We start from the raw sequence: 25,391 nt of genomic DNA on the forward strand, positions 1-25,391 counted from the left end.
TATTCTGGGAGTGTTTCTTTATTATATTAGGTGTAGTATCAGAACCATGGTTAGTAAGGCACAGGAAAGTGCCTTACTTATTACAGATGTATAGTGGAATTTTTAGGAGTAAAAAAGTTTTATGATAAAAATTATTACCTTTACTGCTACCATATTGGTCTGGCTGCCGTCATCTCTTGCCCATATCATGCTGGTAACTTCCTGACTAGTGTCGGTGTTTCTGTAGTTGCCTGCCCCAGAGTCTCATGTGAACCCAGCAGCCAGAGTGAGGTTTTCTGCTTAGAGCCCTGCACTGGTGCCCCCTTTCACTCAGGGTAAAAGCCAAAGGACTCACAGTGATGTATCAGAGCCCAAGTGACCTGAGCCCTTGGTACCACTCTGACTTCATTTCTTTTTTTTTTTTTTTTTTAACATCTTTATTGGAGTATAATTGCTTTACAGTGGTGTGTTAGTTTCTGCTTTATAACAAAGTGAATCAGTTATACACATACATATGTTCCCATATCTCCTCCCTCTTGAACTCTGACCTCATTTGCTGGCGTTCTTTCCCACAGCGGCGCCCCGCTCATCCTCACACTCTCCTGCTGGGGGCATTGTGCGGGGCCCGTCCGTCTGCCTCGGGTGTTTATCAGGCAGACACCCACGTGCTGCTCTTCCTTGCCGGCTGCCGGTGCCCACTGAGAGCTAGCCCACCCTGACCACCGGTGCAGTATCGCCGCCGCCCTTACCTTCCAGAGCCCCTTGTCCTGCTCTAGAGTAGGTGTGCTGTAAATGTTAGCTAAATGAATGAATATGGAATTACGAACTTTGAAATGAAAAGGAAGCAACTTTTATCTTCTTTTATCCTTTATCTCCAAGAAGAGTTCACCACTCTGTCATTTTCCATCAACAGTTTCCCTGATACCAACTCGATGTTCTGACACCAGCTTCCCGAGGTGGCTCAGACCCCACAAGTTAAGGTCACAGTCCTTTGATTCTGACACTCGGGGCAGACTCGGCAGTTAAGGCCCCAGTCCCACAAGACTGCCCCCACTGCAGACGCCAGGTGGATATGGGTGGGGTCCTTGGGGCACCCACACTTCCGCCCAGCCAACTGCAAATTCAGGAGTTCCCATGAACCCCCTCAGGTTTGATATTTGCGAGAATGACACAAAACTCAGGGAAGCTCTATACTTACGATTACATTTTTATTGTACAGGATGCAACTCAGGAACAGCCAAATGAAGGAGATGCACAGGGACGTGTGGGGTAGAGGCAGCGCAGAGCTCTGTGACCCCACAAGCCCACTGCCTTCCCAGCACAGTGATGTGCTCACCCGCCCCGAAGTTCCTGAACCCTGTTGTTTAGGGTTTTATTGGGGGGTTTCACTAAAGAGGCATGAGTAAAGTCATTAGCCATGTGTTTGAACTCCACCTCCAGTCCCTTCCTGGAGGTCAGGGGGTGGGGCTGAAAGTTCCTCTGGGACCAGCCCTCGTCCTGAAGCTGTCTACGGGTCCCACAGTGAATCACCCTGTTAGCATAAGCTCCGGTGTGGCTGGAAAGGACCCATGATGAATTATAAAAGACACCCCATCATTCAGGAAATTCTCAGGGTTTTAGGAGCTCAGCACCAGGATCCAGGGACAGAGGGCAAATATATTTTTTATTCTGCCACAACTGCATATTGATTGAAAGAGCAACATCAGAAGTAGTAAGTTGTGCCTCTAAGTGCCATTAGGATTTATTTTCAGAGTTCAAGAAAGAGGGAAAAAGAAAGTAGATGAGACCAAAAGAGATAAAATGAAGGTCAAGCTGTGGACAGTGGTGGAATGCCTCTTTTTATTTATGGGACCTGATTGCCTTCTCTTGGTTTAGAGCCTGTGCCTCTGCGCCTCTGTTGCTCTTTCTAACACAGCATAGGCTAAAGCATAATTTGCTTTATTTTTGTTGTCATCAAGGATGCGAAATATAAATGTCATAGCCAACTCTTCAATATCCATTTAGTGGCAGGGGACCAAAATGATTGTTTTAGGTAATGAAAAGATCATTAGAAAATAGACCTAAGAGGGACTTCCCTGGCGGTCTGGTGGTTAAGACTCCGAGCTTCCATTGCAGGGGGCATGGGTTTGATCCTTGGTCAGGAACTAAGATCCCACATGCTGCACAGCGTGGCCAAAAGAAAAAGGAAAATAGACCTAAGAATTAACATACCTATTTTAAAAAATAGTAACATTTGCTAATAAAAATGTCATATTAAGAAATTGAGTCAAAATACAGTGTTTGTTTTGGACCCCATCTTAATTTGGGGGAGTTCAATAAGAATATTATGGTACTTAAATAATTTAAGCAGTAGAAATAAAATTTAATTTTTTGGTTTCTGTGGAAGCAGTTGGCTGCAGGATGACAGTGTATTCCTGGAATTATGTTACGGATTAAAATTAATAAGCTTTTCCTTTAGCTTAAGCTATGACTGGTGCATAAGTTACAGCTGAATAGATGTGTTACTGCGAAAGTCGAGGAAATGGCTTCGTATGTTTTGTGGCTGGTTTATGTCGTTTTCCTAAGAGGAGTCAGGACATAGTAAGACGCTAAAGATGGTTTCTGGCTCGTGAAGAACACTCCCAGTAAGATTATCCCTTGTCATCTATGTATCTGTGCAGAACTGTAACCTGTTAATATTTTGGAGAAAATCACCTTTATGCTGTTTGATCCTAGCCTGAGAACGTTTATTAAGGGGTACTTAGAAAACATTGCTGAAATTGTAAACTACTTAGCGAAACAGAGTTATGGCTAGATGCCTGCATATTGAGTCAAGTTCATGACTAGGAAAAGTCGTATTGAATGGAAGAAGGCTGTGGACTACTATTCTTTTTTTTTTTTTTTTATTGAAGTATAGTTGATTTACAGTGTTGCGTTAATTACTGCTGTACAGCAAAGTGATCCAGTTATACATATATATACATTCTTTTTAAAAAATATTCTTTTCCATTATGGTTCATTAGGCGATATTGAATATAGTTCGCTGTGCTATACAGTAGGACCTTGTTGTTTATCCATTCTCTGTATAGAAGCTTACATCTGCTAACCCCAATCTCCCACTCCATCCCTCCCCCAACCCCCTCCCCCTTGGCAACCACAAGTCTGTTCTCTATGTCTGTGATTCTGTTCTGTTTCATAGATAAGTTAACTTGTGTCATAGTTTAGATTTGTGGACTACTATTCTTGCTGTGTTCCGCCCAAGTAGCAGATTGGAAGCTTATTAAATAAAAGTGCTATCACCTTCCAAATGTATTTCAGTGCACAGGTATCAATGAGAACTGCTGTGTGTCAGACACGAAGTGCTGGGCAGACAGTGGTGAATGAGACAGACATCTGCCCCTGTTGACCGTAGAACATCTTGAACGATGTGGGTCTTTGCTCTCTGTGACTAGATGGCTGAGCAGGAAGGAGAGAATTAGCCACAGGACCCTGGTGTCGTTTGCTAGGGCCAGTTTCGTATTGAACTCTGCTGATCTTTTGTAACAAAAGTGACAGTACCATCAACTCTGCCACTTAACGGCGTGATTGAACTTGGGGAAATTACTTAACTTCTGAGTATGATATTGCTCAGCGTAACATGGGGACAGTGGTACCTTCCTGGCAGTGTCACTGTGAGCGCAGAGTTCCTGGCTCCACGGTTGGCAGGTCACTGGTGCTGAGCACATGGTGGTAACAGCTGTCCTTTGTTGTCTTCCCGTCCGGCTCAGGCGCGTTCTGAGGCTTTGATGTGGTCATCTTTTAAGCAAAAAGCAAACTGTATCACAGTGATTGGTTTGAAATACTTTATTCAGATTTTTCTGAGTTCTTTGATTCATAAGAAGTGTTGCTGTAAGTTGTAAATGAAGTATCCCATAATCTTGGAGTTCTCAGAGTATATAATTTCTTAGACATTTTAATTTTTTTTTAAAATAAATTTATTTATTTATTTTTGGCTGCATTGGGTCTTCATTGCTGCGCGCAGGCTTTCTCTAGTTGCGGCGAGCGGGGAGCTACTCCTCATTGCGGTGCACGGGCTTCTCATTGCGGTGGCTTCTCTTACTGCAGAGCACAGGCTGTAGGCGTGCAGGCTTCAGTAGTTGTGGCACGTGGGCTCAGGAGTTGTAGCTCGCGGGTTGTAGAGCACAGGCTCAGTAGTTGTGACGCACAGGGTTGCTTAGTTGCTCCGCGGCATGTGGAATCTTCCCAGACCAGGGCTTGAACCTATGTCCCCTGCATTGGCAGGCAGATTCTTAACCACTGCGCCAGCAGGGAAGCCCTCTTAGACATTTTAAAGCATTCTTTTTTATAAGTTAAGGGGTTTCCTGTTGAAATATAAGTATCTTTTAGCTGTGTGGCCCTGAATTGCCACTTAGCTAGTAAGTTCAGTGCCTTTGGCTTTGGGTAATCATCACCCATTTAGCACCAGACTCACAGATTGCCCTACTTATGATTGTCCTTTTTGATTGGAAAGACTATTACTTGATTGGCAATGATTATGATTTTTAGATTACAGCTTTTTTGATTATTAAAAATATGGAATATTTTCTACTTTCTGAATTATTTTTATAACAGTTCTTTAATATTTCAGTAGAATTCACTTAAGTTGTTTTTCTTTGCATTATCTATTTTCACAAGACGTTTTAAGCAAAGAGGACACTTTTGGGGGGTTCTCTGCCCAGTTTACAGGAGTCCCTTTCTCTGAAACCTGAAGTTGTGGGTGTCCTGCTTGTGGCTGTCCATCCTTTTGGTCACATACAGTCGGACTAGGGATGAAAAACAGACTCTAGCTGTATTATTTGGAGTTTCCTGGGAATTTAGAATTGGGTTTGAGTGATGGCTGGTCTTCAAAACTATCTTCTTGAACTGGCATGGTGAAGACTTGGAGCGTGTGTGCAGCTCTCTTCAGCGTTGTGTGGAGAAACAGAAAAAGCTGGTCTTCAGAGAGAAAACGAATAGATGGGCAGAAGCAAAGGTGAAAGTCAGAAGGAGAGTACTGTCTGGATTCTTAACAGCTTTCCGGATCCTTATTTCAGTACTCAAGGAGGCCCAGCTATCTTTCTATACCATAACATACCTCAGTGGTCTTCCAGTAAGTTCCCTTTTTTTGCACAATTTTGCTCAAATTAGTTTTTCTTACTTAACAACAAAAGAACCTTGACTAAAGAAGCTAGATTAAGCTTAAAACAAAAATAGATGGGTATGAATATCTACATGCAGAAGAAGGAAGTTAGACCCTTTACGTACACTATGTACATGGATCATAACTTCAATTTAAAACTAAAGCTGTGAGAATCGTAGAAGAAAACATAGAAGTAAATCTTCCTGACCTTGGATTAGGCAAAACCTTCTTAGATATAATACCAACAGCAAAAGATAGATAAATTGAATGTTACCAAAAATTAGAAACTATTGTGCTGCAAATTATGCCATCAAGAAAGTGAAAAGATAACTCACAGAATGTGAGAAATTATTTACACATCTTATATCTGATAAGGGGCTTTTACCCTGAATACTAAAAACAAACAAAAAGACAAACCGAAAAAAAAAAAAACTCTCACAACTCAATAATAAAAAGACAAATCAGTTGTTTAACAGGAAAGACTCTGAATAGACTTGTCCATAGAGGATATACAGGTGGCCAATAAGCACATGAAAAGATGCTCAACATTGTTAGTCATTAAGGAAATGCAAATCAAAACCACACCGAGAGGGACTTCCCTGGTGGCGCAGTGGTTAAGAATCCACCTGCCAACGCAGGGGACATGGGTTCGAGCCCTGGTCTGGGAAGATCCCACATGCCACGGAGCAACTAAGCCTGTGCGCCACAACTGCTGAGCCCGTGTGCCACAACTACTGAAGCCCGCATGCCTAGAGCCCATGCTCCGCAACAAGAGAAGCCACCACAATGAGAAGCCTGCTTGCCGCAACTAGAGAAAGCCCGCGCACAGCAACAAAGACCCAACACAGCCAAAAATAAAAAATAAATAAATAAATAATAAAAATAAATGAATTATAAAAAAATTTTTTTAAAAACCCACAGTGAGATAATATATTACTTCACACTCGCTAAGATGGGCATAACTTTTTAGCGAGATAATAACAAATGTTGACAGGCTGTGGAAAAACTGGAACTGACATGTGTTGCTAGCAGGAATGTAAAATGGTACAGCTGCTTTGGAAAACAGTTTGGTCACACTTCAGATGTTAAACAGAATTATTATGGGACCGAGCAATTCCACTCCTAGGCACATACCCACATTGAAGCATGTATATCAGCTGATGAATAGATAAACAAAATGTAGTGTATCCATAAATGGAATGTTTTTGAGCCATAAAAAGGAATGAAGTGGTGACACGTCCTACAACATGGATGAACCTTAAAAGCATGCTGAGTGAAAGAAGCCAGACACAAAAGACCCCACACAGTGTATAATTTCATTTATATGAAATGTACAAAATAGGCATGCCCATGAAAACAGAAAGTAGATTAGTAATTTCTAGGGGCTGGAGAGAGGGAAATGGGGAGTGACAGCCAGTGGATACAGGATTTCTTTGGGGAAGATGGAAAGGCTCTAAAATTAGATTGTGGTGATGTGAATGTTCTAAAATCCATTGCATTGTGTATTTCAAATGGGTGAGTTGTATGGTATGTGAATTATATCTCAATTTTTAAAAATTTAAGAGTAGGGAAATAGACAATAAAGTTAACATGTTAACTTTGATACAGGCTTCAAAAATAATCCTAATAGATTTCTACAGAGAAAACTTAGCTGTAACTTTTTTCATAAATACTTATGCCTTGGGACTTCCCTGGTGGCAGAGTGGTTAAGAATCCACCTGCCAATGCAGGGGACACGGGTTCAGTCCCTGGTCCGGGAAGATCCCACATGCCGTGGAGCAACTAAGCCCGTGCGCTATAAGCACTGAGCCTGTGCTCTAGAGCCCGCGAGCCACAACTACTGAGCCCGTGAGCCACAACTACTGAAGCCCACACACCTAGAGGCCGTGCTCCACAACAAGACACCGCAACGAGAAGCCCGCGCACTGCAACGAAGAGTAGTCCCCGCTCGCTGCAACTAGAGAAAGCCCGCGCGCAGCAGCGAGGACCCAACACAGCCATTAATTAATTAATTAATTAATTAATCAATCAATTTACAAAATTCTACCAAAAAATTCTTATGCCTAAATATGTATATTTTTCTTAATAATAAATTTTTAAAATTCTGCATAGCAGGTTACTTTATTTAAAGATAATTTGACCAAAATTTAGTAGCGGTTGTATTTATCAGTCTGAGTGACAGTGTAAGTTGAAATGTAGATTTTTTTTACCCTAACATATTTCTCTCGTTGCCATTATGTTTTTTGAGTGAACGGAGATGGTTGTGTTATGAAAAGATCTTTGGATTTGGCACTTGCTGGAGCAGGACAGAGGTGTTCAGTCTGTGGTCTTGAACAAATAATTTAATTTTTTAGAGCATCGATTTCAAGAACTTTAAAGCGACTATCATGCCAGGATAAAAGCTTTTTTTTTTTTCTTTCTAGTGTTTATAGAAGTTTTGGAGGTTTTCCTAAGAAAAATAAGCATAAGTATATTCAGTGTCTATCCTTGTTTCAGTTTGTTTGTCCACACCAGTGTTATCTTAGATTTAGGGCTTCTGCAAACATAAACGGGATCCAACTTTGTCTAATGTCTAGTATTGAATAAGCAGGTTCTCTGTTTATATTATTTAAAGAAATTGAAATTTTAATAACATTATTGGTGACCTTTGAAGTAGTAAGTGATGAAAGTCATTGAAATATTAACTGAAAAGCTTATTTTAACCTTCTTCCTAATATACGTCTTTTGCCTTTATAAAACAGTTGTCATTGATTTTGACTGTTTTTAGATATTAGCATGGTATCTACTAATTATGTTAATTCCAGATTAGTGTATAATTTGAAAAACATGTATTAATTGTATGTTATCACTTTTCACCTTTTAGCTTGCTTTTGATAAAATTATGTTTTTAATGAGTGATAACAGTTGATTTTAGAGATTTCTACTGTAATTGCATTCAATCTCATGTACATGTATTATTTTGTGGCTCATATGTGTCAAATACCTTTTTTTGTTGCAGTTAAGTGATAATACAGGATGGGTTTCAATTATGTGTGTGTGTGTGTTTGGTTTTGTTTTAGCTTGAAAGCTACATGATATTAACATGCTAGCTTTTTCTTATTTGCAGAGATCCTGCATATTTTGATGAAAATTGGCTAAACAGAATCAAAACTGAAGTAGGAGATAATTGGAGGCTAAAGGTATTTTCTTTTTATTTTCCTATCTGTTAATTAATCTTTTACTTGGGTGTATATAATACTTGTTGACTTTTGCTCTGATGTGTCTAGTGAGCTTTAGAAACTTAGATAACCTTCGGTGAAATAATCTAGAATTGAAGATTGGGGTAACCTGGAATTGCTCACCAAGATACAGTCTGAGTCGGTAAAGCATAGTGACTGAGGGCTCAGGCTTCAGAGCTAGACTGCCTGTGTCCACGTCCCAGCCCAGCCGCTCACAGCTGCTGGGAAAGTCTTTAACCTTTCAGTGCCTGAGTTTTCCCGTTTGTAAAATGGGGATTGTGATAGGATCTACCTCACAGAGATAAATGAGTTAACACATATAATGTACTTAGGACAGTAATGTTAGTTGCTAGTGTTGTTATTAATAATGAGGAAATACTGATCATTATTAACTGTGTCCAGAACACTCAGAGAATGGATTATTTTTATTTCCTTCCTAGTAGCCTTATTTTTCGGTATTCCTCAAGCATCTTTGATGGAAACCCACAGTGAGAAACACAGTTTACACTGCCGCCTCCCACCCACCTAACTGCATGTTCCTGAGTAGTTGAATAAGTTTTTAACCTTCCTTAATGCAGTAATGTTTTTAGTTTAGTTTTTGAAATATAAATTGCAACCCATCTGTAAATTATTTTTTTAACTTTATATTTTGAAACGATTATAGATTCACAGGGGTTGGGAAAAGAAATGTACAGAGAAGTTCCACACACCTTTCCCCGAGTTTCTCCAGGGCTAACCTCTCGCGTGACCGTCATGCAGTAGCACACCTAGGGAGCCGACGTGGATACGATGCACGGCGTGCTCACCGTTCAGTCGTTCTGCACACGCTCTTCTGTGTGTGCGCGCCGCTCCGCGTGGCCCTGCCAGCGTGTAGGCTCACGTAACGGCCCTGCAGTGGTGATGCAGGCTGCCCCATCCCTGCCAGGTGTGCGGTGGTGCCTCCACCCCGTCATACACACGCACCACCCTCACCCGAACCCCTGGCCGCCGCTGACTTGTTCTCCACCTCTGTAGTTTCCTTACACCACCTTGGTCTGTGGTCATGACTGGCAGCTTGGAAAACTCTGGAGCCATTTATTTTTAATACAGATTGGTAGGGACTCCGAAATGCAAGTGAGTGAGCGTGTGAAACCCCTGGACTTAAGATGAGCTAAGCTTGGTTTGTCTTTATATTTCCCCATAAAACGCATGTTTGAGGAAAATATTTATTCACTGACTAGATATTGGGTCTGCCAAAATCTAATTCCTCCTTTTCACTAAGCTAGAGTGAATGGATGCTGTTTAATTTCTAAATAACCTTTCGAGAATAGGCAATTAAAGTGATGGCTTTTTAACGTTATAACCTGTTTAAAGTCTTGCTGCTAAATCAGCTTATGTTTGCTGCTGCTTCACAAGAGGGAGTTGCGTATCCCACGCCCGTGCACACAGTGTGCGCATAAATCCACACGGTCTTCAGTGTCACCAGGGTGGCAAAGGCAGTAACAGAGAGAAAGCGAAATGTTTATTGTACTCTCAGTATTCTGAACTGAAAGTAACCATTCCGATTTGCATTCCTATTGTCTGTATTTTATCCTATATTATGTTTCTTCAATTATATTTCTTCAATTTTAAGATTGATTTTAAGATACCATTGATTAATGATAAGATTTGTAGCTTTTTTCAGTGGAGAATAAACTACCATTTTAAGTGAACACATTGATTTTTAAGACTTTCTAATTTAAAATGTTATAATACGAAAAATTGAACACCCTAGAACCAGAGAAAGTATATTATATATTTTCCGTGTCTCCAAATTTTTAAGCATACAAAACATGTTAGTTTTATTTATGAGATTCTTTTTTTTTTAATATGAAGTTTTCAGTTTATTTTCTCCCTTAAAAATAAGTATGTCTTTGATTAACCACTGGATCCCCCTGCTGTGGAATCTTTTATTTGATAGCTACCACTCCTGCAGTCTTCTGTCCTAGGACGTCTTCAACTATGAGCATCTACCTGGGGACAGCCAGGTGGATGATCAACAGCATCATATCGTGTGTGCATATGACTTAACACAAATTCAGCCGGATGAGTTGGGTCAAAAAAAAAGAGGGAAGAAAATAAGTTTACAGTAAATAGTGCAGGTGATTCTGCCCGTGATTTCACCCAGGTAACATGACCAGGAGCCTGCGCTCTGGAGTTGAGTGAGTGTTGGTCCCTTATCCTGTCTTGTTACTGGGATGCTTTTTATAGCACAAGTATCTTGCAATGCTGAGCGTTATACTAACATTTAAAGATATAGTAGTATTTTTTTAACCTTATGGCTCCTAAATATTTACTTGGTCTCAGCTGAAGAAAAACACTTTTCTGACCATGGAGGAATTTGCAGACATTCCTTCATAGGTGACTACCTGATTTGTAGGTTGTGTTAGGAGATATCCAAGGGTAATTTTGACTGTAATTTTTGTTTAATGCTCTAAATTTAGAACTTACGCTCTATGTAAGATGCAACTCTACTTTTCTGGGTAAAACAGCACTGAGCTCAAGTCTTCACTAAGGATGACACATTTTTTCTTTCCATGCAGAAGATCTACATAATTTAATCTTACTGTTAGGTCTTGTTCAGTTACCTTCGAATTTAACATAATTGGATACTTAATTTGCTTTATAAATCTCTTAGATCAAATAAATTAAACCATTGATAGTCTTTTTTATGATAGTAATTCAAATGTACTGTTGAATTTTATTTTTTATGTTTACTTTATGATTAACAAGAATGATTAGTTGGTTCAGAAATTTTTTAGGTAAAACTATATTTTCATCTGTGATTGCCTTTTACCCAGTTGTTTTCTCTCTCTTTAAACAGATAAGCAATTTAAAGAAAATTTTGAAAGGAATCCTGGATTACAATCATGAGGTAAGGAGTTTTTTTCATTCTGCTTGGAAGTATTACTATAGGATAGTTTAATCTTACAATATTTTACAGTAGTTTCAAGTAAAGGAAATATTACCTTAATATTAATAATCAGCTTTATCTTCCATTGTATGGTCTCTAAGATGTTGGTTCAAAAAGCTGGTTCACCAGCTATTAGGTGATTACTAGATAAATAATCTTTTTCACTATAATATGGATAGTTTGTGAGTGGTTACTCATTTATGTTAAACTTTCCTTTCTGCTGTCCATTAACTCTCTCCTTTCTTCCCTTACTCGTGAAGGTGGTTTAGAGTCCATGCATAGTTACTAACAAGTCCTGTGCCTACTTCCATTTTATTCCTCGGCAAACCCCTATCCCTAGATTAACTGTTTATCCTCTGAGTCTGCATCAGAACGATCAGGATATTGCTGGGGAAAAAAATCAGGCAGTGGAAATAGTTTTACTTTAAATTTCATGATCACAGATACCAAGTGGACACAACATAGCCTAGAAACACCTGTGTTATTTCCTTACTGTTTTTTCCCGACAAGCTTACGTGCATTTAAACCTACATCTATACTTACGTTATCTGTCTTCACCTCAGTATGTGACTCTGCCGTCCACCCTACTATTCAAGTCCAAAGCCTACAGATCATCCTACAGTCCTTCCTTCATTCGATATCATCAGCAAGACCTATAGTTAAATCTCCAAAATACAGTTTTCTCTGTTTCTGCTGCCACCACCCTCTACCGAGCCATCACCAGCTTTTGCTTAGATTACTCGCGGAGTGTGCCCTGATTTCACTTCTGCCTCGCTACAGTCTATTCTCCACTCTCAAGCCAGGATGATTTTTTTAAAATGAGAATTTATGTCACTCTCACCCTCCAAGTCATCTTCCATGGTTTCCCGTCGCATCGAGAATCAGATCCATACTTCTTACCAGGGGCCACCGGATACCGTGTGACCCCTCTCACCTCCTCTTTCCTTACCCATCACACTACAGCCACATTCATCCTGCTTTTGTGCTTTTAGGATCTTCATTTTTCACTGTAGGGTTATCAGACAGAAACCTACCCATTTGTCTAAATGTGTCATTTCATTTGGGGCCAGTTTTCCCATGAAGGAAGCCTCCATTCTCTTTCCTGATACAGGTGTCTTGTTACCAGTATTTTGGAGTCAAATGGAGTGAAGGTGGCCAGGGGAGTCTTCCTGTTGTGGGCATGAACCTATATCTAACTTCTGCTTTCTGGTGCCCCCTGGTTCAGAACCTCTCAGGCTCTACTTCTCTGGAGAGTGCACAGCCAGTCTTTCTGGGGGAGGTGGAGGGGTCAGTAGTACTCAGTTTCTTTGCTCAGTGTCCATACCACATACCAGATGAGGGACTAAGTTGTTGTGACTCAGGATAGTTATAATTTATGTATGGGAGGTATAAATAGAAATTGGGAGTGAGATTGGCTTAACTTCTCTGCTCTTAGCAGTGAGTTTCTGGTGCTGACGAACTAATCTCTATCACGTATTTTATTTGGTCATATAGATGTAAATGCAATTCTCATGTTTTTATCTCTGTCCAGATTTTAGGGCAGCAAATTAATGACTTTACCCTCCCTGATGTGAACCTTGTTGGGGAGCATTCTGATGCCGCAGAGCTGGGAAGGATGCTCCAACTCATTTTAGGCTGTGCTGTGAACTGTGAACAGAAGCAAGGTAATTTATTTGACGTTAGTGTGTGCATGTAAAGTAATTAAGGAAAGTAATACACATTGTATATTTTATATATAAATCACATGTACAAACGATAACGTCTTAAGGCCACCCACAAAGTATGCCATTTTCTATGATTTTGCTGGTAATCCATTTTCAAGCTTAAAAGAGTTTTACAGGTTAGAATAAATTTGATTATGATGATGTTCTTCCCCTTTCTGCAAGACTACATAATGCTTTGAGTAGATTATTTTTAACTACACTGAATGTAATGAAATTTACTGTTAATTGGACAAGGTCCAGCCAAATTAATTAATAATTAATTAATTAATAATAGTCAATTCAGCCATAGGAGTGTAAAATTAGATATTTTAGATTGCAAGTGCAAAGGGTTTACTTCATAAACATTTACTGAATTCATGCATCATGCTGGGGCTTGGAACACAGTGTCAGACAAAACCAATATAATACCTGCCCTCATGGAACTTGCAGGTGAGTGGGTTGGGCATTTCTAAGTAGAACCCTTGACTTTAAAAGGCAGATGAAAAATTATTTAATGTAGTTCATTGAATTCAGATAAGAATTTCTTACGTATTTATTCTGTTAGGAGATTCATCAGCTCTTGGAGATGTATAGCTGTTAAGAGTTGGCTAATTATTTATTACAGGGTGTGAATAGGAGAAGACAAGGATGTTACCTATATCCGTCGTCATATGGGAAGGCAATCAAAATATTTGTTGAGCTTCTCACACAGACCAAGTGTTCTGTGTAACACCTAGCTTGAGGTTTTCCCTAAAAATTACATAAATGATGAAAAATTTGAACAGGATTTTAACCTCTCACTGTCCAGAGGGCATGCTCTGGTCTCAGGAACACAGCAGAGAACTTGGATCAAATGCACTTCTGAGTTGCCGAGTGTTACCTGTCACTGCCCTGGGGGCCTGGCCTGTTTCCTCGTCTGCAGAGGGAGGGCACGACAGCTGGTCGTCGTGAGGAGTCTGTGAAACCGTGTGTGTGTTTGCTTCGTAACCCATAGCGCACCGCAGACACAAGGGCTCTGTGTTTAGAGACTGTTTCTCAGTTCCTAGAAGTGAGGCGTTGGCTCAGCATGCATTTCTCTTGGCTATCTGACTTGTCAAATTGGGGCACATAATCGGTGGTGTATTTGAAAAAGCAGAGATTAGCAGTAAAAACGCACTAAAAATAATATTTACCGAGTTCTCCCTCCTGCCTGGTTAGCAGAACAAACAGCACTTTTTACAAATTGGGAAACTGAGACTCATGAGTATTGTTTGACTTGCCCAAGAGCTCTTGCTTGTGAGAGGCTAGCGAGGACAAAAACGCGTGTCTCCCACATTAGGACTAAATGCTCTCTGTACTGAGCTGAGCTGTAGGCTTTGGGCCTAGACGCTCACTTTGCAGGACAGACTCCCTGGTGTAGCCCAGCTCATTCTCCGCTGCCTCCCGGATCTGCCAGTGATCATCCGTACTTGGATTTTGGACTTTTAAGATTTAACTTTTTTTTTTTTTTTTTAACTTTTCAAAACTAGTACATTAATGTGGTTCTCATCATCATTTAATCATCCAGCATTTTACGGTGTTCGCGGGGAAGGGCCTTGACGTGGCAACACCGCTTCTTAACTAACGCTTCCCCTCTCACACCTGACTAACCTCCGCCCCCTGTCCCCCGTCACCCCCTTCACACCCACGGGGCTGTCGTCCGTCTTCCTCCCGTCACTGGGCCACTGCCTCTCCCCACCATGTTCGCAGTCTTGCATTCCGATCCCGGCTGCGCCAGCTGCTCTGTGGCCTGGGGATTCTGTGCTTGGTGCCTCGTACCCAGCGCTCGTAGGACGCTCCTCACTAACAAACCAAACAAACAAAAAGTTCAGCTCAGACTAAAGGGATTCTTTTTTTTTTTTTTAAACCGGAAAGTGGTTAAGTTATGATGCACAGTGTTCCTACTCTGGGCTTAAGAACGACGCCTGTGGTTTAAGTGTGTTGTGTATACTTGCGTATGCATCACCACACATTGATTGGGTACAAGCATCCTTACGACAGTACGTCCTTAAAAACATGCTTTGTTTAACTAAAAGCTTTGGCATTAACAACCAGAATGTCGTAATTTAATAGTGCTGTCAAAATTCTTTTTTTTTTTTTTTTTTAAACAAGTTACCTGTCAAGCAAAGGACTACAGTTTGGCATTCCAAATCCATGAGTTTCTTGCCAGTAGGTCACTGTAACAATTGCACAGTAAGACTCTTTCATATAATATTAGAGTGCTGAGACAATTTTTTTTGGTGTTTTTTTGGGTATAGAGTGGAGAGAGGCAGGTTGAGACTATAATTTCCTAATGACTTTATGTTTTAAAATGTTTCTTATTGGGTGGGGATGGGGGTGTGATGAACTGGGAGATTGGGATTGACATGTATACACTGATGTGTATAAAATGGATGACTAATAAGAACCTGCTGTATAAAAAATAAAATAAAGTAAAATTCAAAAATTCAAAAAAAATGTTTCTTATTAAAATATATTTACCGTATTTGTTGAAATCCAGCTGGCCTATTGATTTTTTATGCTTAATACCTGTGTTTTCATCTATTATTGGATTTGAAAATAATGAAAACTACTTCCAGGGCTTTTTTTAGAAGGCAAGAAATTATTTTTTTTTCAACTTTGTCACTATGAACGGCTAAGGGAGCCTTCTCTTTTTCGGCATTGGTGAGGGTAAGGTTGATGAAATTGATGCTTTAGCTTATTAGAGATTTGGGTCATTATTTTAAAGCCCAGGGTTACGCAGTGTTTAACTATAGCGTCAGTCCCTATCTTAAATTCACCTTAATTCTTTGTCCTGAGCAGGTCTCAGTTTCCCTAAGTTTTTTTTTTTTTTCAATTGTAGAAAATATTAAGGTAGAAATTATACACAATTCAATACTTTGATGTCACATAAGAATAAAACACAGACATCAAAGTTTTATAACATGTAGCAAAGAATAGTGTGAAAGATTTTTAGATTTTAGCAATAGTAATACAGAGTCCTTTCCATTCTGGCCTTAGGCTGTACCGTTTCATTGTTTTACATTCCCGAGATCCTCCATTCCCGTGACCTTTAGCTGTAGCCTCAACTTTATTGGGGGGGCAGTTATTTTTAAGGAAAGATAAATTCTATGATTTTCAGCCTTTACTTTACCTATGACACATGTATTTAACCATATACGAGGAATTGCGAGGAAGAATCAAAACACAGGAAACTTCTTTTCAGAATTCATGAAGTGTTAGCCTTTACTCCCTTGATTGTCTGTAACTTGAACACTGACATTCCAGGTTGTTCTTACTTTCAGAGTACATCCAAGCCATCATGATGATGGAGGAATCTGTCCAACACGTTGTCATGACAGCCATCCAGGAGGTATGTTAGACCTTTGTGCTTACAGTTTGTGAGAAGTTAAAGGAGCAAACATGAGTTTAAGTAATTGAAGTAGAAATTTTAAAAAGAGATTCTCCTACTCATTTTTTGAGAATTTTTTTCTTCGCACTTATGCTATAGCTTGTCTCATTTTTATTTAAACGTTAAATGTTTATCTTGGAATTATAGATATTCGGTAACTATTCCTAATTTTTTTAAATGCTCTAATGAATTAGGAATAGTAGACTAATTCCTAAAGCCATTATGAATAATATCTATCTTAAACCAGCAGTCTGCCTCACACTTAAGTATTGGTTTCTTATTTGGAAGGAAATGGGTCTTCAACTCCAGCCAGACTCAAGGCAATTTCTAGATGAATATTTATTTGAAACTGTAGGAGGGGAAAAATGTTTTTTTCCTCTACCCTTTCAAGCTTTTAGCTGGAGCCTCTGTTAAAAACAAACAAACAAACAACAGATTAACAATAGAAGAGCATACAAATGTATTTAAGTTTTACACAACACAGGAGGATTCATAAAGAAATGAAGATCACAGAAGTGTTTCTTTTTTTTTTTTAATTATTTTATTTATTTTTGGCTGTGTTGGGTCTTTGTTGCTGCGCGTGGGCTTTCTCTAGTTGCGGCGAGTTGGGGCTACTCTTCCTTGTAGTGTGCGGGCTTCTTATTGCGGTGGCTTCTCTTGTTGAGGAGCACGGGCTCTAGGTGCATGGGCTTCAGTAGTTGCGGCACGTGGGCTCAGTAGTTGTGGCTTGTGGGCTCTAGAGTGCAGGCTCAGTAGTTGTAGTGCACGGGCTTCGTTGCTCCGCGACATGTGGGATCTTCCTGGACCAGGGATCGAACCCGTGTCCCATGTATTGGCAGGCGGATTCTTAACCACTGCACCACTAGGGAAGCCCAAAGAAGTGTTTCAGCCTGAGTGTTTTGATGCTAGATTTGGTGAAGAGTGGAAAGTCTCATGGAAAAATGTGATAGGGCGAAAAACGGCAAGTCCTGTTTGTTCAGATTCCTTCCGCATCCCTCTGACTTTGGAGATATGGATACTCCTTTCCTCTGAGCATAGGGACGTGAGGGACTTAAGACCTGCTCCAGAGGAAGGTCAGAAAATCTTTCCTGTCCCTGCTGTTTCTCAGATTCCTTCAACTTGAAACATTCAACATGCCAAGCTGCCATATTTGGGGGTAGCATGTCCTGAACTCCATCAGGTGTCAGACATAGAACTATAAAAGTGAAAATGATCTTAAGATGGGAGAATTTTTTAATTATAGAAGTAATGGAAGAAACCTTTAAGGGAACTAAAATACTACAGAATGTAAGTAACTAACAGAAAAAAATGCAACAAACAGGAAAAATGCTAAATGCAAATTAAGATAAAGTGTTTCCTTTTTTATTTTACTTTTTATTTTTTATTTAAACAAATTTTTTTAACATCTTTATTGGAGTATAATTGCTTTACATTGCTGTGTTCGTTTCTGCTGTATAACAAAGTGAATCAGCTATATGTATACATGTATCCCCATATCCCCTCCCTCTTGCGTCTCCCTCCCACCCTCCCTATCCCACCCCTCTAGGTGGTCACAAAGCACCGAGGTGATCTCCCTGTGCTATGAAGCATTTCCTTTTAAATCCGACCAACTGACTATGAATCCAGCAGTTCCCAGTACCTTCTCAGATTTGATTATTTGCTGGAATGACTCATAGAACTCAGTAACAATGATGGTTTTATTACAGCAAAAGGATACAAATCAGAAGCAGTCCCCTACCCCCTGAAATGGAGGTCTGGGAGGGTCCCAAACTCAGTCTCTGTTGTCCCCTCCCTGTGGAATCAAGACATGTCACCCTCCCAGCACATTACTGTGTGACAACACACAGAGAGCTGCCAACCAGGGAAGCTCACCCAAGCTTTCATGTCCAGCGTTTTGTTGGGGTTGGTTTCATTTTATAGGTGTGATTGGTTGGCTCATTGGCCACAAGGTTGAACTAAATTTCCAGCCCATGTCTCCTCCCCAGAGGCCAGGCTGATATCAAGTGGCTCAAAGCCCCAACCCTCTCATATGCGGTTGGGTTTCCTGGGGTCACCAGCCCCCAACCAGAGTCATCTCCTAGCTTAAACTATCTAGAGACCCACCATGAATAACAAAGACACTCAGCAGAGAAATCCCAGAGATTTAGAGGCTACCTCCCAGTCACTGGGGACAAAGGATCAGCCAAATTCACTATTATACAGGACATATCAACAAAGCAAAGCTTTTAAGAGAGGATCAGTTTGTCAGTCAGCACTGATGGTAGGAGGGTAAACTAACAAAATGATGGTCACCCAAGCAAGATTTGAGTTTAATTTGCTCTTAAGTGGTCATGGGTTGACTCCGTAAGCATCAGGGACCCAGCTTTCTTGCATCTTGTTGTCTGCCATCCCTAATATGGGATTCCCACCCCGTGGTCAGCCGTGGCTGTTTGGCTTCCAGCCCTCACATTCACATTCCAGCCAGCAGGCAGGGCTGAAGGAAGGTTCTCCACTTCCTCTTAGTAAACTTCCAGGAATTCTCACTCCTGTTATCCAGCTGTTACTCACATTGCCACACAGGGAAGCTGGGGAATGTGGTCTTTTTTCCAGGTGGTCATGGACCCAGCCAAAATTTGAGGATTCTGTTACTAAGCAAAGACAGGAAAAATAATAAGGGGGCCACTAACTGTTCTGCCTTACTGTAATTGATCCTGTAATTTCACTTTTAGGAATTTATCCTGAGGAAATCTGAAAAGAGATGGATAGTGACAACCGTACTGGCAAGCGTTTACGCCTGCTGTGTGCTGACGATGCCGCTACTCACTAACGCGTTACATTTACCTGCATATGCATTGTGTTTATTTAGTAAATACTTACCGAGCACCTAGAATGCAGTAGGAGCTATAGGGGGCCTTCAGGATACAACTATGGGAAAGATAGACATGGCCTCTTGTCTCACAAAGTGTGATCTAAAGGGAAGAATGGCCAAGCGAGCAATTCGAATACATCCAAAGCATTCAGAATGAAAAGTGCCGTGATGGGGGAAAGATAGTAGGACCTCAAAGGAGTGTGTCCCTCAGCGTGGGGATGTTGGGGAAGGGCTCTCAGAGAGCGCGGCGTCTCGTCTGAGTGCTGGAGGAGGAGAAGAGGTCAGGAAGGGCACACGCTCGCGGTCCAGGAGGCAGCCGCGTGGCGCGGGGAGGTGTCGGAAGAGGCCTCAGCAGGCACGGGGGGTGTGGGTGCTGGAGGCGAGGCGAGAGCCGTAAGGCCAGTAGGATGCTGAGCAGCTTTGTGGAAAGAGCTGGGATTTTGGAAACCAGTGAATTGCTTTTTGAGGAGAAAATACACTGAAGTCTGTATTTGAGAAAATCCAGGCAATGAGAAGAATGGATCGGAGGAAAACAAGGCTAGAAAAAGGGAGAGCAGTTGAGACCTTAGTAATTATCCAGTGAGGAACGATGGAAGCCTGAACTAGGTTATGGCGGCTGGGTGGAGAGAAGTGGACAGATTTGAACATTGTCAGAGCTTTACTTAATAGGCTTGGTGACTGATTGGGCCATGGAGGAGGACGGGGTGGCTGGATAGAACTATAAAATTGAAGAAGGGCTTTTGTAAGATGATTCGCTGTATGTCTTTATTCAGGTACAGCTGACTTTGATTTTTTTTTTTTCTGTTGTGGTAAAATACACATAACATAAAATTTGCCATTTTCAAGATTATTTTGTAGCATGTATCAATACTTAGTTCCTTTTCGTGGCTGAATGGTATTCCATGGTGTGGGTGTGCCACATTTTGTTTATCCATTCATCTGTTGATGGACATTTGAGTTGTTTCCACCTTTTGGGTATTGCAAGTAGTGCTGCTGTGAACCTGAGTGTACGGGGTTGTTTTGAACACCTGTTTTTATTTTATTTTTTTAATAAACTTATTTATTTATTTATTTATATAATTTTGGCTGTGTTGGGTCTTCATTGCTGTGCGTGGGATTTCTCTGGTTGCGGTGAGCGGGGGTTACCCTTCGTTGCGGTGCGCAGGCTTCTCACTGCGGTGGCTTCTCGTTGCGGAGCACGGGCTCTAGGTGCGCGGGCTTCAGTAGTTGTGGCACGTGGGCTCAGTAGTTGTGGCTCGAGGGCTCTAGAGCACAGGCTCAGTAGTTGTGGCACACGGGCTTAGTTGCTCCGCGGCCTGTGGGATATTCCCGGACCAGGGCTTGAACCCGTGTCCCCTGCATTGGCAGGTGGATTCTTAACCACTGCGCCATCAGGGAAGTCCGAACACCTGTTTTTAATTCTTTTGGATATATACCCAGAAATTGAATTTCTGGGCCGCATGGTAATTCTGTGTTTAACTTTTTGAGGCAGTGCCAGCACAGGTGTGTTTTCCACAGGTGCTGCACCATTTTACATTCCCACCAGCAATGTGCTAAGAATTCTAATTTCTCTCCCTCATTGTCAACCCTTGTTATTGTCCATCTTCTTGATATTAGCCATCCTAGTGGGTGTGAAGTGTTTTCTAATTGTGGCTTATTTGTATTTCCCTAAAGACTAATGATGTTGAGCATCTTTTCATATGTTTGTTGGGCATTTGTATGTTATCTTCTTTGGAGAAATGTGATTGGTAATCAAGTAAGTGATAGTCTTTTAATTCTTTAAATGCTAATAGGAAGAAGCCACAGGAAAGAGCAAGATAGAGGTTGAGATAACAAGAGAGAAGATGATAAATAGTAGAGGGTCTCTGAGAAGCTGGGGAGAGACAGGGTTGAGAGCGTATTACAGCAAGATTGAAGAAGGAAAGGATGCGTATGAATGCTGCCAATTTTGTAGGTTAAGTTACAGGAAATTGGGGAATTTCTTATCTGCAGGCAAGGTTTTCTGATGAAGAGTAGTGGGGAGTTGGTGAGGTTTGAGAAGTAGGAAAGGTTTGGAATAATCTCTAAAGGGAATAAAGAGACTGCTGATTGGGGAAACATAGCTGCACTTTGGGAGCAACTTTGAAGGCCCAGCTGAGATTGGAAACTATATATTATATTTTATGGTTTAAAAAATATTTACTCTCTCAGTACTTAGCAGTCAGGATATATGGCCAGAAGAGATAGGCAGCTGGATTGGTCTTGGATTGAGATTTTGCCCCGGAGAAGGTATTATGGTAAGAGAATCGATTATATTGACAAAGTCATCACAATAATAGACCATGAAGTCTAGGCCAGAAAGAGAAGGTAACTGATTAAACAGATGATCAACTGTGTAACCTAAAGTATGGAGTGGGGAGATTTCCAAAAATAAGATGACGATGTTGGCAGAAGAAAGAGGAGTAGGCTTTAGGCAGGCAGAACGGTAATGTTCACCGTGGAGTCTAAGCAAAGTGAGGAAGAACGAACGTAAGATGATGGGCTGTCAGTGAAAACCAGGGAGGAAGTCGAGAGGTATAGGACCTGGAAGCCTCGTCAAGGTGGACATCCTAGCTGGGAATGACTGGGAGGAGGCTGTGTTCAGGGGGTTTTATTCACAGGTGCTGCTGTGTTATGATAAGAACTAACATGTAACAATGGGGACTGGAAGAAAATACTTCCACTCCCTTCTACCCCCCGGCCCTCCCCCAAATTAGATCCTTCCTCTCTGAGTGTCTGTCACAGCCCTCATCACATGATACTGTATTTGTCTTTCTTGCTTGAGCTGTGTGAAACCCATGGCACAGGTAGCTTCTTGAATAGTTCAAAATTATAGACATTATTTCTGGATGGTAGAATAATGGGTGTTTTCTCTTTGTATTTTTTCTGAATTTTATCTTCTCTACATTGGGTGTTATTTTTTTAATTGGAAGAAAAATCTTTTGAACATCTTTTTATTAATATTCTTACAATAAAAGCATAAAAAATTGAAGCCAGTATTCTTTTACTCTTTCTGAGATTTTTTCCCCTCCTAATTATGCTAAGGGACCTTCACTCTTCTCATGACATTAATGTAGAGCAGTGGTTCTCAAACTTCAGTGTGTGGTGCTGGGCCCTAACCCTAGAGTCTCTGATTCAGTAAATCTGGGCAGGGACCCAAGAATTTGCATTTCTGACAAGTTCCTAGGCAATGCTGGTGTTGTTAGTTTGGGGACTTCTCAATCAGTGTTGAGAACCACTGATGCAGAGAAAAAGGTACAGCTGAGCATAACATTTCAGTTCTTTAGAGAGTGGGATGAAGGCTGAAATTACAAGATCTCTCAATAGTCTGTCCCCACGTTTCTAATTGTCCCTCTCTTTTGTCCTTCAGACAGAGCATAAGAAGGAAACAGGAGAAAATTGGGACATTTGAGTCTGCCCCTGACATTTGTCACAGTCAGAATTTTATCCCTTCTCCCCAAACCCTCACACACCCTCTGGATCTTCTCTGTGTGCAACACAAGGGTGAGAGAGGCTGAGACCTAGATTCGTGTGTATGTGCGTGTCATCACTGAACATTAGCGGTTAATTTGGGCTGATATTGATGTGACCCACGTTTATTCTTCAGAAATAGTTACTTAGTGTTGCTATTTTTTTACGAAAAGTCAATATTTTAAATATTTAGCCACATTTTAACTTAAAGACTTGTCTTTTTAGTGGTAAGAATAAGTAATACTTGAGTCTCATGACTGACCCTGCTGTGAAAATGCATACCAGAATTACACGTGTGATTTTAAGTGAAGGCTAATCCTGCAGCAAAACAAAGCTCCAGGCTGAAGAGCTTCAATGTATAGGAAAATGTTCCTTTTACATTTGTGATTTCGTTGTAATTTTTATAATTCTATGGCAGCTGGGTGTTCATGTTTGTTGTTGTAAGTGTATTATATAGAATGTCACTTTTTTCTCTTGGTTGTAATCATTTAAATCTTAATTTCAGCTGATGAGTAAAGAGTCTCCTGTCTCTGCTGGGAATGATGCCTATGTTGACCTTGATCGCCAGGTAACTGATCTTACATTGTTTTTTTCCATGCAGAGATTAAAGGGTGAACTTCAGATATTAATGAAAAGGATGTTTCAGTTGAAATTGCTTATGAAATATATTGGTATAATTCTTTATTTTTTACCTAAAATTCAAGAACTTAAGCCACTTTACTAATGGATATTACACACTTGTAATTAAATTTGTAATTAACATATTATTGCACAACCCACTTTAAAATAAATTAACCTCTTTAACTTACTATAATTCATGTTTTCTAGTCATGGTTTTTCTTTTTCCATTAGTGATATCTTTCTGTATGCCACATTTAACACAATAGATGCAGTCCTGGAAAATGGCATGCATTTAATCCTGTGATTTATTTATAATGCAAAAGATATTTTACCTTTTATTTCATGTTATTCTTCAATTGAAGAAGTCTCCTCTACCCTTCATCTCTGTGAAGCAGTGAACTGTCTGGTTTTCACTGACAGCCCATCATCTTACGTTCGTTCTTCCTCACTTTGCTTAGACTCCACGGTGAACATTACTGTTCTGCCTGCCTAAAGCCTACTCCTCTTTCTTCTGCCAACATCGTCATCTTATTTTTGGAAATCTCCCCACTTCATACTTTAGCTTACGCAGTTGATCATCTGTTTAATCAGTTACCTTCTCTTTCTGGCCTAGACTTCATGGTCTATTATTGTGATGATTTTGTCAATATAATCGATTCTCTTACCTTAATACCTTCTCCGGGGCAAAATCTCAATCCAAGACCAATCCAGCTGCCTATCTCTTCTGGCCATATATCCTGACTGCTAAGTACTGAGAGAATAAATATTTTTTAAACCATATAACAATTGTGTTGAAATACACTAGCTATTTATTTTAACAATTGAACCCCTGTTCCTCTAGCACATATATATTTTACCAAGGTGAGATTTCTCAGTTATTACAGAACCAACATTACCAAGAACCAAGTAGCCCTAGGAGATGTATAAGAAAACTTGATATGAGGAAAGAACCAATTTCCAAGTACAGAAAAGACAAGACTCAGGACTAAAAGATGTCTGCAGTTAGAAGTGCCTTCTTTTGACTTGTGCAGAAGGGTTCTTGATTTCTCCCTGCCCCACAGAAAGAACAGGGGGAAGCGTTTTCGCTCTGTATTGTACATGTGCGATTATTAGTTGTTGCCACGTCATATTGCAATGTTCACTGTAGCTCTTTGCTTCTACCCAGCTGAAGAAAACTTCAGAGGAACTGAATGAAGCTTTGTCGGCCAAGGAAGAAATTGCTCAAAGGTGCCATGAGTTGGATCTGCAGGTAAGAGATGTGGTTTTGCACCACCTGTTTGCAGCGCGGCTCTGTATCCCACCACGTGCCCTGGGTCCCACGTGCGGTACAGTTTGGCTGTAACACAGCCCTAGTTCGAGAAGAAAAAGGAAAACAGCGCCCGGAAAAAGAGTGCAGACTGAGCAAAGGTCAGAGTTTTCCTTCCTTCTCACAGGCGCATCAAATTCATAATAAATGAATTTAAAATGGGATAAGCCCACAAGAAAAGAAGAGAAAGAGGAGAGAGATCGGCTCTCAGGGGGGCTGGGGGAGATTTTTAAAAGCCCTGATTTGTAGCGTTTTCCAATTTCCACGGTATAAACGCTGTCACAGCGACCAACTCCAGGCTGTTCATGGTTTAACAGTCGGCTCACCAGACTCCCGAGTATTTAGCGAGCAGCTTGGTTACAGCCAGCAGCAGCGCACCACTGCTCATCACCAGCCCCAGAACACCTGTAGAGGGGGAGGGAGCTGCTGTAGCTGAACCCCAGAGAGCCCCCATGCTTGGTGGAAGGCTGCAGCGAGGTGTAACAGGGTCTTCTGCAGGAGAGCTCAGCCCCATTGCCCGTCACCCACTGCACATACCCTGACCTGTAGCTGGTTTCCCAGTCGGAGGGTTCTCTTCTAAAGAAGTTAAGCAAACAGAAGTACAGGAGGTTAGACCGAGTATTAGTATTGCAGGGTAAGGCCCTTTTCATTTTGACCTTTCTGGATTCTCTAATTTACAGAAAACCATTCTTACATGTGAGGAAAATCTGCGTAACAAAAAAAGAGAAGGGTCAAGATAAACAGGAAAC

The 25,391-nt window shown here is 40.8% G+C and overlaps 1 protein-coding gene across 5 annotated transcripts in view; it reads left to right on the top strand.

The window, feature by feature from the left end:
- The window catches only part of HOOK3 (hook microtubule tethering protein 3), a 120,391-nt gene that overhangs the window by 20,785 nt on the left and 74,215 nt on the right, over positions 1 to 25,391 (top strand). For all 5 annotated transcript variants that reach the window (XR_014239047.1, XR_014239048.1, XM_082374833.1 and 2 more), the window contains exons 3-8: positions 8,223 to 8,295; positions 11,177 to 11,227; positions 12,798 to 12,930; positions 16,272 to 16,339; positions 23,221 to 23,283; positions 24,502 to 24,585. Coding sequence is in view for 3 of the 5 variants with exons in the window: in XM_082374833.1 (XP_082230959.1) it covers positions 8,223 to 8,295; positions 11,177 to 11,227; positions 12,798 to 12,930; positions 16,272 to 16,339; positions 23,221 to 23,283; positions 24,502 to 24,585 (472 nt within the window). In the remaining 2 variants the exon portion in view is untranslated. The remainder of the gene's footprint in view (positions 1 to 8,222; positions 8,296 to 11,176; positions 11,228 to 12,797; positions 12,931 to 16,271; positions 16,340 to 23,220; positions 23,284 to 24,501; positions 24,586 to 25,391) is intronic.

The sequence above is a fragment of the Balaenoptera borealis genome (assembly GCF_965194805.1).
Source record: "Balaenoptera borealis genome assembly, chromosome: 21".
In the NCBI taxonomy this organism is placed as follows: Eukaryota; Metazoa; Chordata; class Mammalia; order Artiodactyla; family Balaenopteridae; genus Balaenoptera; species Balaenoptera borealis.